Genomic DNA, 17,811 nt, shown 5'->3' with positions numbered 1-17,811 from the left:
AGGCCCCATTAGCTAAAGTGGTGCTTCAGGTTAAGAACAGTTTCAGGTTAAGAACGGACCTCCGGAACGAATTAAGTACTTAACCCGAGGTACCACTGTAGTAGGTTGCTCATAGTAACCAGTAGGATCAGCTGGTAGAGGAAGTAATGTATGTTATATGCAGAGAACTCACATGTGACATTAACTTGGCCTCTTCTTTCTCCATAGCAAACACGGACAGATTTCTCCTGGGATGGCATTAACGTGAGTACCGTCCCCATTCCCTAAGACAGAGGTTGGCCCTCTGGGAATTGCTCAACTACATCTCCCATCATCCTTGAGCAGTGGCTGTGCTGACTAGGACTGATAGGAGCTTCAGCTGAACCACATCTGGAGGGCCCCAGCTTCCCCACTGTTGCCCTAAGAGATTTTCTTGCATAGACTCCATGTGTCTGTGTGGGAGCCTATCTTGCTACTGGTGGGTTTTGGATTATATCTCAAGATGGGTGTATTGCTGCTTCCAGTCTGACCCATAGTGATTACAAGGGTGCCTGCTGAACATTTAGGAATCACATCAAATAAAAATTGGCCCAGAGCGGGCATGTGAATGGCCCGCCACCTCTCCCTGCAGTCGTTCCAGTGAGGACTGGCACCTCCTTGCCACCCACTCCTGCTTTGCATTAGTTACCCAGAGGCAGGGAAGCAGCAGCAGAGATCTGTACTTTTGAATTAGGTGGATGGATAAATGAATATTTATTTTGCTAAACGTTTTAATTATGCTTTCGTGCATTTAAGGATTTCGGTTATGAGGGCAACTCTGTGGCACACAAGCACTATAATTTGAAACCACAATTTGCCTACTTTTCTCGGTTGTGAATGGATCCAGTAATAGAGGTAGTGATTTGCCTCATACATTTTAGTTTAACTCTTCATATTGCACTCTTTCTAAACATAGGAGGCGCTCCCATTTATTTTGAAATTTTGTCACTCTCCTTTACTCAGTGTGGACATCATGCCAGCTATGGTTTGCACTACTTATAGTTTAGAACGAAAGCCATGGGCTTCTCCTTCAGAAAGGCAAACACGGAGTTAAAGCCATAGTTGCGTAGTGGTTAGAGTACTGCCCTAGGACTAGGGAGACCAAGGTCCACATCCGCACTCTGCCATGAAGCTCACTGGGTGACCTTGAGCCAGTCACTGTCTCTTGACCTAACCCCTGTAGGATTCGTGTGAGGATAAAATGGGGTGTCACCTTAAGCTGAAGGAAAAGTGGGATACCAATGAAATAAATGCATCAATAATCCTCACAGGAACCCTGCGCAGTAGATTCGACCAAGTGACTGGCCCAAACTCACACAGTGGCTAAATGTTGATCAGAATCCTTGTACACGGAACTTCCATTCTTAGCTATCTTAGCTAATAGCTGCTGGTGAATCTACCCTCTGTGAATTTGTGCCTCTAACCCCTTTTAAAAACAACCCAAGCCAGATACAAATATGATGTGGGCAGGAAATGCAAGTAAAGCTGAAATATACTCAGAGTCAAGAGTGGATTTCATGCTCTTTATGCAGCTCATAGTGGTGAGGAGGAATGGAAGTTCCCCCAGAATGTCTGCCTTATATACATTATTTACACAATGGGCCCCACATGATTGGCTAATTCTGGGATTCTCCTGTAGGCCAATCAGGTTGCAGATTCCCTTCCACCTGGAGCTGGATTGGGTGGCTCCTGTGGACCAATCAGACTGCTGCACTCTGGATCCTATTGTTTTAGGACCAATCAGACTGCTGCATTCTGAATCCTATTGTTCTAGACCAATCAGACTGCTGCCTTTTGGATCCTATTCAACTCAGTACATAACAAAAGCTTTCCTTCATTTTTTTTTTAATGAACAAATCCCTTCCATTTTTATACAAGAGTAATAAATTCCTGCTGAAGTGAACTTTATTATGTTTGGCTTCTGTGAGCAGGAGGAGGAGTTGGAGAAGGAGGACAACTTAAATTAGCTTTATTTTGTTGGTCAGAGCCTGGAGTTGCAGAGCTGAGATGGCCTGGGGCTTATTGCCACATACACCTGTACACATGCTCACCTAAGATCAATAGTTGCAAACAGCTTTGCTGGATAGCATGGCGAGCATCCTCAAAAATGGCCGATTCAGACACCTATCAGGCAAGGACATGGGTACAATGGCGTGAGTGAAGCATGCTGGCATGGCCTGAGACTCACCTGCCCGGTATGGCTCACCCTTGTGATTCATGTTTTACTCCCTCTTTTTCACAAAGAAATTTGTGCTTCTCTGAAGAGGTGCTAACCTTTCAACAATTACTTTGTACATCCCCTCCCCCCAGATCCAGAGGGGTAGCTGTATTAGTCACTTCCACAAAAGCTTCTGCCATAGAATACATTTGTCAAATCTTTTAAATTGCCGCAAGACTCTGGGCTGTTTTTTAACACAATGTTCCTCACCCCAGCCATTATTCTAGTCTTCTTCATTAGCAAAGCCTCTTTATTTAGGGAGGGAGGTGGAAATAGAGAGAGATTTTCTTTTGTACAGATCGACTGATTCACCATCAACACAGTGCTTAAGGTTCTGGAATCGTTTTGTTCAAGGGCAGGAAAGGAAAAGGTTCGATTTTTTTTTTTTACCTCAGCGTCACATTCCCATGGAGATATCTCCAGGTGATAGAAATCCTTATACAGAAGGCTTTGAATACTCAGCAGAACTATACTATAAATGCAGCCCCACAACCTCAAGAATAAGAAGCATGAAAGCGACCATATAGATAAACACAAAGCATCCCCTTTCAGGTTATCTCCTTTCCCTTTGTAACATTCAGTTCCATTTGCCCCATGGCCCATGCCAATTGCACGGAGTGTTGCCCCTCCAGTGATAGCCAATGTTTTGGGGGCAGAGGCAAGGAAATGAAGAGCACAATGACATCGGCATGTTAAGTAAGTTATGCTACATGTTGCTGAACTTAACACAGGGCTACAGTTTTCAACAGCAGTCCTCAGTTTATTGTAATTTTAAAGCCCTGCTCTAAACATGGGGCAAACTGAAATAAAAAAATATGTGTGGCACCAGGGACACTGGCCTGGACACATCTGCTTAGTTACATTTTTTAAAAGACCTTTCTGACCTCCTTTCCTCAGTAATATCTTCATCCAGTCAGTATTAAACTTCTCCCATTCTTCTCCTTTCGCTCCAGCGCTGTGTATACAGAACAATCTTACTTTAGGGTTGTTGTTGTTGCTGCTTGTTGTTATCTTCATCTTTTCATAAATACTTCGCTTGAACAAACTTCTGGCCCAAAAACCACACCCAACTAGTCATGAGATACATCTTAGCACACCAGGGCTGGCCCAAGACAGGAATATCCAAAATGGCATACACAATCCAATAATTCCCTCCCATGGGCACTTCCTGACCAAGCCCCATGCAGGTTTTCAGTCTAGTTACTAATTTCCCCATCTATATTTGTCCCTTCTCCTTTGGTTTCTTCTGCTTCCCAGTTCCTTGTGTTCTTAGAAGTCCAGACTGGAATGTCTCCTTCCCTCCCCCTCTTACCTTTTCATTCCTTTTACATGATCTCTCTTTGCAGCTCTCCATGGAAGACACAACCTCCATCCTCCCCAAGCTGAAGCGAAACTCCAATGCGTATGGGATTGGAGCTCTGGCAAAGTCTTCCTTCTCTGGTGAGGATCTCAAACCTGTGGCTCTCAAGCCATCTATCTCACTTTTTGCCAATCTTGGCTTTATCTTGCGCATATATATGTATATGTATATCCCTTACTTTACACTGAACCTCACATACCCTTTTTAAACCTGAAGTGACTTCATTACCCACTCAGACTCCAGGCTTGTGTGTCAATATACTCACCAGTTCCATTAAGACTTGCACTACTACTTCCTATGACAAATTTCCATTGTGGAACAAGTATGTCAACATGTGTGAATAGTAGAAGACCTGTCCCCACCTCAGAAAGACGTTGTGACAATTCAAACGCCTTTAGTAGCATATGGCTTAATTGCATTTCATATGCATGCATTAGCAAAAGAAATTGGATACAGGCCACCAAGGACCCATGGAGATTTGTGAAATGATGTGTTTGCACACAATTTATCTCCAAAAATATCCAATTGCTTATATGTTGTCAACTAATGGAGAGTGCTTAAAACAGGGGGAGCGGGCTGTTTTAAATTTACTTATGTCTGCTTAATGTTATATAAAATCAGCAAACTTTTTTAAAAAAGAAGGAAATTGACTAAAATTGTTTTGATGTGAATGATCTTTAGACTATGGGGAGGTTGAGGTTTTGTTTATTTGCTCATTAGTGGGTCTGAGTATTGTTTTGTTCACTATTTGAGTATTTTAATGGATTTTATATGAAATACTAAAGTATTATATGACTCCCCCCTCTTTCCCCCCTATGGTGATATGTGTGGTATACCTTTTTTCTCTTTTTTTTTGCTGTAAGTTGCTTGGAGATCCTTGGGTGACAAGCAACTAATAATGAAATTGAAATAAATATCAGTGAATACACTGTGGTCCCCAATAACCAGATGCCCAGTCCATTTCCCCCTTTGGTATGATAAAAGGCTGCAGTGTCCATACTTTGTCAGATTAAAACATGGCAACTAAGTTCATTATGGGGCCCCATGTCTTATGACTTTTATGTGTTTCCTTACTTAGACCAGTATGTAGATAGAGTTTTGGAAGCAGGTATGAAGGAGGAATGAGAGAACTGGGTGAAAATGGGCCCATCCTAGGTTGACGATCAATGTCTCTGGAGCGGTATAATAGCCCCTTTTTGTATTCCTAATGTCTGGCGCCTTAGGGATATCCCGCAGCATGAAGGATCACGTCACCAAGCCCACGGCCATGGGGTCAGGTCGCGTCGCACACATGATTGAGTGGCAAGGTTGGGGCAACGGCAACACCCAGCAGCAGCAGCACACCCACGAAACGGTGCGCAAGGATGCCGACGCTTACTCTGACCTGAGTGATGGGGAGAAGGAGGCCCGATTCCTTGCAGGTAGGCTGCTACTGTTTGGCTGTCCATCAGTGGATGTGGTGGAACAGGAGGGTATGGGAGTGGGAACAGTTCAACTGGACAGGATTGGTTGAGCCACCTGGATCCATTTTCTCTGAATGCATCTTCTCTCTGGATTGCATAAACCTTAACCCACTAGATGTCGTGGGTGCAGGGGAAACTTAGAAGGAATGACCTTTTGATCCCTTCCAGCTTTCTGGGAGCAAAGTGGAAATAACCCAAGAGGCATTTCAAAGGAGAACACGCATGCTGAGGAAATTGTTGTTGTTGTTAAAATTAATATACTGCCCTTCATCAACAGATCTCAGGGAGGTTTACAGAATAAAATAAAGTAAAAACAAGTAAATAATTAAACCAAAACAGCAAAGCAGTAACTCTTCTCACAGACACTTTAAAAAGGCTATAGGATATTAATCAGCCACAGACCTGGTTGAAGAGGAACATTTTCGCCTGGCGTCTAAAAAATATAATGAAGGTGTCAGGAAAGACTCAGCGCACTTATTGGGCCGGATTCAACTCGCCATCCTCACCAGCGAAAGCTTGCATGAGGACCGCCACTAACTCAAATGGGCTCCCCCACCTCCTGTGCCCACGGTATTGACTTAGGGGGTTAGGAGAGCCCCCTAGGGGGGAAGGAGAGGGGAGATTGTTTCACCAAGCAAGCCAAAATGCTTGTGCTGATGGAACGATCTCCTTAGTGCTATGCTGAATTCCTCTGGTTATCTGGCTGTGAGATACACTGGGCACTTCCCAGTCCCATTCCATATTGCTGGCCTGCCACTGGTGGCGGGGGGGCGGGCGGGGCGGGGTTAGGGAAATTCTCTGTGTAATGACATCAAGACATAGGGTAAGCAGGGAGGAGGGAGCTCAGCACAGGGCTGCCGTTTGCCACTCTCTGCCCTGTGTTCCCTATTAGGGTTCAGTTGCAACAGGATGCTTACAAGGGTTACATTTTGTCCACGGCCCTTTGCAGACATGCTTATGAGGATTAGTGGGACCAGGGTAATGGCAGCTATTCTGGATTGGGGTTCTGAACCCTTCAGAAAACCAAATCCTGATACTTGGGTTGGGAGCCTGGGCAATTGCACAGAAGATCAGGCTGCTCCATATTGCTAAGTTAGGATCCCAGCCAGAGTTTCTCAGGAACTGGCACGGACTGGGCAATGGGACCCAAGAGGCAGGATCTGCGGCTATTGGCTGGGGGAGAAGAATGGAGCAATTCCATGTACCGCTAACCTTCTCTCTTCTCTGCTCAACACAGGGGTGATGGAGCAGTTTGCTATCTCAGAAGCCACCCTCATGGCCTGGTCTTCAATGGATGGCGAGGATGTGAGCGTCAATTCTAACCAGGAGAACCAAGCTGGCAACTACAACGAGAACTACCAGGAGATGATGGAGAACCAGGGTGAGCATTGGGCTTTTCCTCCTGGATTTGGTTGAAGTGAGCACAGGTCCACAGGGAATTATTCAGCAAAGCCAATTGGCGTAGGCAGCTTGACTTTCCTGTGTTGGCTAAGGCTATATTGCATTTTTTGGGGTGGGGAGGGAGAAGCCTTCATTACCCAAACCTTCCCACTGTTGACATTTTCCTTTCTCAGTTCCTTTTAGGACATCCATCTGCCCCGTTCTAGCCATTGCTAGTATAGTATCATAGCTGAGAAGGGTGAACTGTGCTCTTAACATCAGCAGTGAACATAATAGGTGGTCTTAAGGAAGCTGCTCTCCTCCGTCAGGCGCACAACCCTCCCTGTCCCCATCTGCAATTCGGGGTGGGTGGGGGTTAATGATAAGGACCTACATTATATGGATATTGTGAGAATTGTTGAAATATGCATGCACACGAAAGCTCATACCAATAACTAACTTAGTTGGTCTCTAAGGTGCTACTGGAAGGAATTTTTCAATTTTGTTTTAGCAATAAGCATTCTGAGTTAATTCTGATAAAATAACAGAAGCCTTCTCCACAATAACTCAGGGCAAGTCTTTCATTGTAGCTGCCCCTGTTCTGTAGAACTGCATCCCCTCTGGAGATACAATAGACCAGTCATTCCTAATTGGTGGTCTACGGACCCCACGGGGTCTGCAGTGCCTTTCATATCACTAAAACTATGGTAGAGATACCAAAATTTTCAAAAGTACAGGGTCCATGGCTAGGCTTTTGAAAAACCGGGAGTCTGCAGTACTTAGCGAACTGGGAGCCACTGTGGTGCCTCTCTGTACTTCCCAGAAGGCACTTTTGTTTCCACAAGTTTTTCCACCAGAGTGAACAGGCCTCTCTGCCTTATGTGTTTATTCTGTACTGTTTTAAAACTTGCATTTAATTTGCTTATTTTGCACCATTTCGAAAGCTGTTTTTAGTTGTTTTTTACGTAAAGCACCTTGAGATTCAAGTGGATGGTGATTTGTATATTAATAACGTATCTAAATACTAAAGCACTAAATAAATGCTAGATGTTTGTTTATTTCTATATTTCTATATTTCTATTTGTAAACCTCTTTCCCCCAACCCCTTCTGGGATCTGTGGGTCTCAATCCTCTCACTAAGGGGAATTTTGGCCTAAACTTGTGGAAGGGGACTGTCTGAAGCAATGACCCTTGGGCATTTGGGGAGGCTCCTCACCCATTTTAAAACCCTTTAAAGAGGCATGGTAGCCTCCCCGGAAAAAAAGAGTTCTCTATAAGAATTAGAAGGTTAATTTAAAAAAATGGTGGAAGGGTAGAGCTAACACATTTGTTCCCATTGCTCACACCCACACCCTGGGTGTTTTATTAACCCTATTTGTAACGTCCGGAGATGGCTGGACTCTAATTTCCTTTCTTCCATTTTTTAAATTTTGTTTCTCTCTCCCCCTCCCCCACTCTTCCCTTCCCTGCAGAGCACCTGGCCCAGGCACAGTATGACAGTTGGCCTCACTCCTACGTCTCGCAAGGCATGTACTGCCTGGGTTCCTCCGACGCCTGGGAGACCAGCGACCAGTCACTCATTGCGTCCCCAGCGACTGGCTCCTATCAGGGCCAGAACTTTGAAGAGTCCCAGCCCAGCTTGCAGGAAAGCGTTCTGATCCAGAACAACCTTATCCAGCAGCATCAGTTGTTGCAGCTACAGCAGCAGCAACAGCAACAACAACAGCAGCTACAACAACAGCAACTACAACAACAACAACAGCAGCAGCAGCAACAACAACAACAACAACAGCCACAACAGCAGCAGCAGCAGCAACAACAACAACTGCTTTCTAATACTAGCCTTGTGGATGTATGGCCTGCTCAGACAGTTCCTAGTGGCGGCGGCAGCAGCACAGATTCCAGCACCTTTGTGGGAATCCACACAGAGGAGGAGGAAGGAAACCCTTTGCTGGAGAAGGCTCCCTTACTGAACAAGAAGCCCTCGCCCGAGGAGGACGATGCTGTCTGCCGGGACCTGGAGTCCCTGTCCCCCCGTGAGGAGCCGGAGCCTGCTGCCCTCAGCCGCAAGGTCTCCGACGTTACCTCATCCGGGGTGCAGTCTTTTGATGAAGAGGAAGGTGAAGCCAACAACTGATGCTGCCATGGAGGAACCCTTTGTTCTTATGCATGGGAAACACACGGGTGGGGTGGGGGAAAGTGATAGGGAAACCCCCTCTCCAGCTCCTGAAGTCCCCAAGCGCACGAGCACACTTGTTTGTTTGTTTTTAGTTTCACGGCAAGGTAAGCCGAGGACCAAAAGTGCTGGGCAATGCTAAGTCTCCCCCACCCACCCACCCCTTCCTCCTGTACATGTTGGGCTGAGCCTTCAAGACCTACTGCCTTGGACACCCAAACACAGAGAGCTCAGGGAATGCAAGACGGTGGCCTCCACTGGCTGTGTGGTGGATACAGGTTGTGGTTTTAGCAGAGATGTGGGTTTTTTTGAGGGGAGGCACACATTCGTACTTAATTCAGCGACGCAGAAGATGCTGCTACGATCTGCTTTGGCTCTTGGGACTGGAGGGTCATTGAGGATACAGGCAAGAGTTTCAACGGCAGCGTCGTGGAGCAGGAACAGCGAGGGCGTGCAGCTTTGTAGACAAAAACGTACCGCAGCAAAATTTGCAACCCCAGGACCCGTCCTAAAGTGAGGTGCTGCTTGGAGATGCACTCTGGACTTGAGTCCGAGAAGAGAGTGATGTGTGGAGAGAGAGTGACTCTGTGGATGTGCAGGCCATGCACCAGAATGAGGCTCTATTGGTACCAACTATCCTTTGATGTGGACAGAGCTGCTCTATGAGTCCAGCCCAAACCTCATTCTCTAGCCCGTGTGCGTTGTGGGCCTCTGCAGAAGCCTTCCTTATTAACCCCCGTTACCTCTGCCTACCTGGGAGCTGGAGAGAGGGGTTTCTCCCCCTATTTAATATTGGATACTGCATGCAGGGTAGGGGAAGGGGGAGGGTGGGTCATCTGCCAGTTTTCTATTTTATGCAGCCATGGAGTCCTCTCCTTCCAGCAGTGTGCAGGTGCAGAAACCAAGGGAAGCAAGCATGCGTGGCTTCAGCACCACCCTTTCCCAGTTTCTGTTAGAACTTTTGTCGCTGTTCCCCTCTCCCTAATTTTTTTGTATTTCCAAGTAACAGCTTTTGAAGCAGAAGCTAACAGAGAGGGAATAGCCTGGGTGCCACTTAGTGTGAGGTCATATTCCTTTCCTAGCACCGCCAGATCTTCTGTAGTGCCAAAATACTGATGAAGCAGAGACTGGGAAAAGGGTGATTTTCCTCTTTCCGTTGAAATCTCTCTGTCTCCTTTTTACGCTGACAATGTAAATATTTCTCAGGCTTCATCTTGATTAGGAACGAAGACAGGGTGAGTTAGGGGTTCTTAAGTTTTGCAGGGCATTTATTTTTTTTGACCGGGAGTGATTTTGTGAATGAGAAGTCATGGCTTATGGGACATACTTTTCAGTCCATCCTCAAATGCTGCTTTGCTGCAAAAGACAAGAGGGGTAGTGTTTTATCAGCATAAAAACCACATTTTTATCCTCCTGCAAGTCTCCAGAAAATTATTTTTAAAAAATGGAAGAAAAGGATGGAGTGAACAGTTACATTTTGCGGGGCAAAACCACAAGTTTGTTATTGAAGCGGTGGAAGCTTATTTCTGATGAGGAAAGTCTTGCCAAAGATGACTGTAGGGCTATCTGATGAAGGGAATCCTTCAGGAAACAGCCCTGTCTCTGCTCCTCTCCAAGCCTGACCTGGTCTGAGGCTTGCCACTTATTACTTTCGGCAGACTACCGGTTGCAAGACCGAGGAGTGAACCAAGACGGAGGAGTGCTTTGCTTACCCATCTGGGGTGCTTTGTGCAGATAAAGAAGATGAGTGTTCAGCCCAGAACACTCTGGTTTGCATCCAGAAGGTGAACAGGACGCTATTGTTCATTCACTTTTGATGGAGAGAATAGTGGGAGGTTTTTCACTTCATGGATTTCAAAAGCTAAGAGGGCCCACTCTTCCCTCTCCATGGCACTTTCCTTGAAAAAGCCTTCACGACCACAGACACGTGCTCAGGCAGAAGCAAGCGCAGCATATGCATGAATGAGAAGCCTCTTGGCAACCCTTCCCCAATCTTCTCTCCTTTCCCTTCCTCTTCCTGGCTCCTCCAGTGGAGAGGCGGCTCGGATTCTGAGCTCTGGGGAATCCACCTCTCTCTTTTAAAATATGTTTACATGCTACAGTGCCAACCTCTGAGGGCTAAGAGGATTGGATACAGCACTGCTCTGAATATGAGGGCGAACCCTCATGTTCCTGCATTTATCTTAATTGCTGCGTTCTGGCTGGCTGTCAGTTTTTTTTTGGGGGGGAGGGGGGATTCTGCTGGTGATGATGTAGAAGCAAGAAAGTGCAGAGCGCAACTTCTCTGCAAGTGAAGAATGGATGGAATTCCAGTTGCCCCAACATTTTAGAGCCTTCAGGTTCTCCAGAAAGCTTTGAGATGTCCTCAGTATTGGGGTTGGGGCAGGGGGCAGTGAGTCAGGCAGCCTGCTACTTCTTTCCCTCAAACCATTCTTGCTCCACGTGCCTATCCAGGACCAGGACTCAACCTGGATGTTTACGGTAATTATGTTTCAATGTAAATGTATCCTGCTGTCATCTTGGCACTCACCGGACTCGAGACAAGTGGTTCATCTTGTCCAAACCCGTTCTTTTATTGTCCGTCTTTTTTAAAAACAAAAATGCAAGCAACTTGTGTGCATTTGGTAATATTATGTGACACTAATGTTTTGGGAGACGTATATTTCTTTTTTCCTCTGTCTGAGATGTGGTGCATAAAGAGAGCAGCTTTCCCCACCCTTGGGTCTCCCAGATGTTGTTGGGCTACAACATCTGTTGCCTTTTAACCAGCATGGCCAGTGGCTAGAGATGATGTGGGTTGTGGTCCGAGTGCGCTAACTCTAGGGGGCGGAGGTGTCGCTCAGCCCCTTGAATATTGAGGGAGGAGGCTGAATCACTGAGCTGAGCGTGGCACAGCATCAAAAGCAGGCTCCTCCAGAGTTTGAGAGAGGAGGAGCTGTGGCCATTGAAGCTGTGCAGCGCTAGGCAAGGCGTGACATCACAAGCATGCGACACGCGAGTGATGTCACAAATGCGACGCGACGCTGGGGGCCCCCAATCTTCAGCCACAAGCGGCGCCTCTGTTGTAGTCTGACAACATATGGGGACAAAAGGTTTGGGAAGGCTGCTATGGAGGGGCACATGGCTTGGCATCTAGCAAAGAAACAACAGGAGATAGAGAAGGAGGCTAATTTTGTGTTTTGGGGGAACCATACTGAACATTTCTGTAGAGTGGAATAGAGAATCACAACTCTGCTGTAGCATTCCACAGCCTGCCACTAGAAAGTCCTACTCAAAAACAGAGACTCCATTCTCTATTAAACTGTACAATTCCTGGAGAAGTTTTCTAAATAAACATTATTTCAGGACCATTCAACTCAATTTTAACTTATTTTTTAAATAAGGGGGTCTTGCCTTGCCATTCTGAAATTCTTCTGACATTTAAGGCAGTGTGCGTATGTTTCTAACTCTGTCCTCAACCCACTACTGAAATCTTGCCTGGCTAGCAAGAATTCTCTCTCCCCCCCCCCCCCATTTTATACTTGGCCTTAGATTAGAAGAATTCTTAAACTTCAGCTCTTTGTTGATGTAGCCTTCCAGACTCTCAAGAGGTAAGGGACTTGGTTTGTTGAGCCAAATTCAGAGAGAATAGTCAGCAAAAGCACTTGTGGCCCCCTAAAGATTAAGCCACGTGTCTCATGGCATCAGCTGAAATGGATGAGGGCAGCTCAAAAACAATTCCTGACGGATCGGATCGTCATTAGCAGCAGATGTCCTGAAGGAGCTGTTAAGATAAACCGGGACTCCATGTGGCGAGGTTAGATCGGTGTCCTCAAATGTAAGTAAGCTGCAGTAAAGTGGTAGGTAGAAAAATTGCTCTCAGCACTATCAGAAAAGCGGCAGATAGGAGAGCATAATGAACCCCCCCTCCGCCACTCCACCACCTCCCCTCAGGATGTTTTCTCCATTACCTCAATTTATTTCTGAACATGAAGCATTGCTGAGAGAAAAGCAGCTGGGGCAGGGGCAGAGTTTTGCAAGGAGAAAGTGGCAGCACTTGTGTTCCTGTGTTTTCACAGCCTGAAGTTCAGTTCTTGTAGAAAGCTCAACAAGGGAGAAAAACTGAAGCTTTGCATGTTTGGAAAGCAACCATCTAGGTTGAAGGGTGCCATGTTTCTTGACTCTCACTATAAATTAATATCTGCATGTGCAGTAATGGGTCCCCCCCTCCTGTATTTTGCTATGGTACCTGAGTAATGTACATGCAGCGCATCTGAACTGCGCATGCATTTATTTATTTTTAGTTGCTTGGTCTCTCCAAAGACACGTGAGCAGTGAAGAGGATCTGGTCTCCAAGGCCAGCTTGGAAACCACACAGTTCAAATATATGGCCCATGGCAAATGTATTTTGTACTCCCATATGGCTTATGTAAATTGATCAGCAATGAGCTTTAAGCAGTGGATGTTAAACACGATGAGTGAATGGTCTTTGGTTTGTAGAGTAACATCAGTAGAATTAACCATTGTGTGCTCATGCACAAGACGTTGTTACAAGGTGCCTGTAGGCTTATGCACAAAATTACTGATTTATATCCCTTTTCCACATAGAGGGACTATCTTTGAAATAATTAGAAATAGCCAGTTGTTAATGAGGTGAAATCTGGCTCTGCATTTTCATGGCACTGCTGTTTGGTTTCAGCCCAGTAGAAGCCTTTAAAAAAAATTCTGCCGCTTAGTCCCTTCATAGGAATGCAAAAGTACCATTCAGCAGAGCCTAGAAAACAAAGACTAGCATATCTGTATGACTACATAATCCACTCTGCTGCAATATCATAATGCTCACTTGGCTACATCGGCTATATAGTTTTATTTCAATTTTTTACTTCAGTTTTAGAAAATTTGCTTGAATGGGTAGTGAAAGCACTGCCAGAGCATTGTGGAAGGGTAGCTTTGTAAAATGTCTGTTGTTGAGAGCCCTGGTGCCTTCAGAGTTTGGGGCCGCAGGTTAGAGACCTATGGTTCTTCCTCCCCCCACCCCCAGCCATGAACCTTATCTCACCATCCGCATTGCTGGAAGAGCAGTGAAGCAGACTAGGAGTGGAGCATGGGTTTCAGATCTCACCAAGCCTCTTGCGGGCTCTTAAAGCAGCCACAGATAATCAGGCACCTATCTAGCCTTGCTGGGTGCTGGCACTGGGCATAGTAAACTAAGAAATTTAGGAATAAATTCCTTTAAAAAAAAGAACCAATTTCTGTCCTTGAAGCCTGAGGGTCAAATTAAAGGTGATGTTTCTTTAGGTCCCTTGAATTTGATGCGGCTGCTGCTGGGAGAGGCACTTAGCCTTTCAAATTGACCCAGCTATGAAATGAAAATATGTCGAGTCTTATCCCTTGTGAGGGAAGAAGCAGATGGGTGGAGTGTTTTGTTTTTAGAAACCTAGCAGCCTGCAGAGAAAGGGTTAAGTCAACTCCCTCCACCCTATAGCTCAAATAAAAATCTGGAGCGCTCTGCAGCTGCACTAAAGGAAATAAACAAGAAGAAGGTATTTTATTATGCCTCCTTCATCAAACCTAGTTTAGGCCTGAGTGCAATGCATCCATCATTCATGATTCTCCATTTCTCATCTGGTAGTGTGTTGTTAAGCAGCACCTGCTGTCTCTGTTTCCTTCCTTAGTAAGGCATGCAGTTAAACCAGCATAGTCATACATCCTGCTACCAATGGGCGGGCACACCCACGGTGGCTTGAAAACCTTAGGAATTCACTTCGTAGAATATGTAAGACTTTCCCCAAGCGCTCAGAATAATTCATGTACAACCTCTGCTTTGTAAGACTTCAACAAATTATCTGGGTGGCTTGCATAAGGTGACTTGCATGGTTAGAATACCAAGTAGCCAAAGTGCATAAGGAATTCATACCTTATATATATATATATATATATATATATATATATATATATACACACACACCTTAGTATAGGCAGCATACAGCAGAGTTGAAATCAAATTAGAAGAAAAATACAACAAAAGACTGGAAAAACAAAAACAGAATTGGCTTGAAGCTAGAATGACATTAAGGCAGGTGCCAGGCAAGCCTCTCTAAGGAGAACATTTTCGCCGCCATCATGACAAACCTGTAAGTTAGACAAGTATGTCTTGGCCTCATTTCATCACTAGAGCAGATGATGCTGGGAGGATAGCAACTCACCCAAATGCTGTTGAACATAGAAAGCAGAGTCATACCATTGGTCCATTTTACTCCGTATCGTCTGCACTCACAGTGGCTCTCTCAAGATTGCATCCTCACCCTACTTGGCGATGCTCAAAATGGAACCCGGGGCCTTTTACCTCCTAAGCTATGGCCTGCCCCAGGATTTCATGAGCTGGGACCAAGCAACAGGAGCTCACTCCGTCGCAGGGATTCGAACCACCGACCTTCTGATTGGCAAGTCCTAGGCTCTGTGGTTTAACCCACAGCGCCACCCGCATCCCCATTTAGTCTCAAACACAGTGCCCAAAGGGGAGGGATGGCTAAAATGACTCCACCTCTTTTCAACGGACATATTCAAGTTTGGCCTGATCTGAAATGAAACCATCCCACTTCCACTGCCGGCACTGTTCATCCAGCAGTTGCTAATGATGCTATTCAGCAGTGTTTCCCAAACTTGGGTCTCCAGCTGTTGTTGGACTACAACTCCCACAAGCCCTAGCTAGCGGGACCAGCGTTCAGGGATGATGGGAATTGTAGTCCAAAAACAGCTAGAGGCCCAAGTTTGGGAAACGCTGCTATTCAGGACGGAGAGGGTGGCATCTTGGTTTATTTCCCCCTTACCAAACAGCTGATCAGGGTGGGTTCTGGGAAGCTTTTCTACACAAGTTCCATCAAAATGAGCCAGTGCTCATTTCACTTCAATGGAGCTTGTTTTGTGCTGTTTTAATGAATTGCACTTTATGGGTTTCCAGGTATGGTCTGAAAGCACATGAAGCCACCTCCTTGTTGAAGCTAAACAGGTCTGGGTCTGAGCAATGCCAGGATGCCAGGCTATCTGGGAACCACAAATATAATGCCTTGTGTTCAGTGATGAACACAAGAAAGAAGGCGTAGAGGTGTAAGAAAAGAAATAAATAAGATACGTTAGTGGGAGGGTGTCATTTGGTTTTTTCCCAACACAGTCCTATCTTAGACTGGCCTAGAGTGAAAATAATTTTCTGTAGTTGTTGGACAGCCTCTAAAGCAAGAAGTGTTGTACAACCAGCCATTGTGGCCCATAAACCAGTTTGTTGTGGAAGGGAAAGTTGGATGTTGGCTTGTGCCTCTGTTTACCATCCTTTCTCTGGTTACTTTGATAAGATTGAAGTTTGAGTCTCAGGTAGCCAAGCCGTGGCTGAGCTGGTGCCCTCATTTTAGGGTTTTGTGGTCATGTAACAAATAGGTGGTAAGACGGCAGATGGAGGTAGGTGATTTGGTTGCAAAAGGAGTGAAATTCTGTAGCCGTTTCCCACCTGAATGTCACCTTTCCATGCATCAAATCAGCTCTGGCACCAGACATTTTGCTGCAGCCTTGCTCTGGGTCTTCCTTTAATTTCATATGCAGGAGAGAGGGATACTTATTCCTGAACATCCACTTACCCAAGACCTTATTTCTGTTTTCTAAAAAAAAAAAAGCATGAAATGCTTAGGAGAAGTTTTTATTGTATCTATACAAGAAAAGAGCTCTTTATTTAATGGTGGCACAAGCCTTGACTTGTAAGCAAGCTGAGACCATTTCATATAAAATGATTGAAGTGAGAAGGAAACAGGCAAGTATTTTTACCCTTTCCTCCCAAAACTGGTTTCCCTCCAGCTGTTTTCTCCTTGCAATGCTTGCATGGTCTCAAGACCCTGCAGGGAGTGACATGGCAAAGTAAAACGGGGGGGGGGAGAGGGAGAGGGAGAGGGAGAGAGAGAGAGAGAGAGAGAGAGAGAGAGAGAGAGAAAGAAAGAAAGAAAGAAAGAAAGAAAGAAAGAAAGAAAGAAAGAAAGAAAAGCACTGGAAGTGTTTAATCCACTCTGGTCTGAACGCTCCTCCAGACAAAATAAGAGTGCTAGATGTGAGGTGAGGGTGAAGGGTTCTAACTTTGACTTCTCCCCAACATAGGTTTTCCATGTGCAAGGAGGTTTTTGTATGTAACAGCGTTCAGTCGCGTGGAACCCCAGTTGCACCCTGAAGTGGTACAGTCCATATGCAGAGTTATCACTTCAGTGCTAAAAAGAAAGAAAAAGGGCTTCCGTGTTCTCCGAAATGGGTTCCGCTTTCTTTCCACACGTTCCAGGCCAGGCTTACCCGAACCCTCTTTCCGCAGGCATCTCTTCAGATCCAGAATGCCTTTTCCTTAAAGTCTACAACCGCCTATGTCTGGGTTTTGTCCAAAAGTCCATTTGAGCAACCTTTGCTCCGATTCCTTCTGTTGTTTCCAGAAACCATGCTATGTGTGAGACAGAAACAATTTTGTGAATATAAGCTACTATCCTTTAATATTTATCTGGTTCATTTGGTGCTGTGCATGAAGTGGTGGAATCCTTGGGGTCCTCCCAGCTACAAAATGAGCCTCAAAAATAATTTTGCAATGAGCAAATTCTTTTTTTTTAACAGCTATTTTCAGGGGTGGGCAGTGGGGGTACTACAGATTATAGGGGTTGTGTGCAAGGGAGCAATGGGGACTGATCTATTAAAGCACGTTTAAAAGTTACCAAAGGTTGGGGGCTTAAGTTTGGGTGGTTTTTTAAATATATATATATGAATTGCATCAGGAGATTACGAGGAGAGGGGCAGCTCTAAGTCCTTTTCCTGCTCTGAATTTCTGAACAAGGGGTGAAGCGTAGAATCTTCCCATCCTTTACGGATGACATTTATTGAGGTCTGTGACTTTTCAGGGAGAAAGGAGGGTAATAGGGAAGAGCAGGACAAGACATGGGTCTACAGTTGTAACCCTCTCACCACTACCGACACCCCTTCTGTCTAGGGGAGGGGGAAGCTCCCTACCAGACAAGCAAACAAACAACAAACAAAAAACAGATTTGCCTTTGGTCTTCCAGCTCCAAAATGTCTTTGCTTGAAACTTTTTTGCTGGTTATTCTGCGCATGTTTTGATAATGTGACTTATGAGAATTATATCTTCTATAAATATATATATATATATACCATATATATAAATATATATATGTAACTATACAAATAG

The 17,811-nt window shown here is 45.3% G+C and overlaps 1 protein-coding gene and 2 long non-coding RNA genes across 5 annotated transcripts in view; 2 read left to right on the top strand and 1 right to left on the bottom strand.

Moving 5' to 3' along the window:
* Positions 1–11,970, top strand: part of FAM131B (family with sequence similarity 131 member B) — a 48,066-nt gene extending 36,096 nt beyond the window's left edge. For all 3 annotated transcript variants that reach the window (XM_083593695.1, XM_083593694.1, XM_083593696.1), the window contains 5 exons: positions 208–243; positions 3,583–3,677; positions 4,812–5,017; positions 6,297–6,440; positions 7,912–11,970. In XM_083593695.1, coding sequence (XP_083449821.1) covers positions 208–243; positions 3,583–3,677; positions 4,812–5,017; positions 6,297–6,440; positions 7,912–8,576 — 1,146 coding nt within the window. In that variant the 3' untranslated portion in view covers positions 8,577–11,970. The remainder of the gene's footprint in view (positions 1–207; positions 244–3,582; positions 3,678–4,811; positions 5,018–6,296; positions 6,441–7,911) is intronic.
* Positions 1–14,084, top strand: part of LOC310753126 — an 83,387-nt gene extending 69,303 nt beyond the window's left edge. Inside the window, exon 2 of the long non-coding RNA XR_014543209.1 lies at positions 13,928–14,084. This is a non-coding gene — a long non-coding RNA (uncharacterized lncRNA). The remainder of the gene's footprint in view (positions 1–13,927) is intronic.
* LOC310753028 lies at positions 10,841–14,971 on the bottom strand. The gene is made up of 2 exons (XR_014543083.1): positions 14,563–14,971; positions 10,841–14,511 (listed from the first exon to the last, which is right to left on the bottom strand). It is a non-coding gene; the product is annotated as an uncharacterized lncRNA (long non-coding RNA).
* Positions 14,972–17,811: the final 2,840 nt, after the last annotated feature.

This window comes from Podarcis filfolensis (genome assembly GCF_964270895.1).
Source record: "Podarcis filfolensis genome assembly, chromosome: 17".
NCBI classification, from domain to species: Eukaryota; Metazoa; Chordata; class Lepidosauria; order Squamata; family Lacertidae; genus Podarcis; species Podarcis filfolensis.
This window is presented reverse-complemented; position numbering and strand designations above follow the sequence as displayed.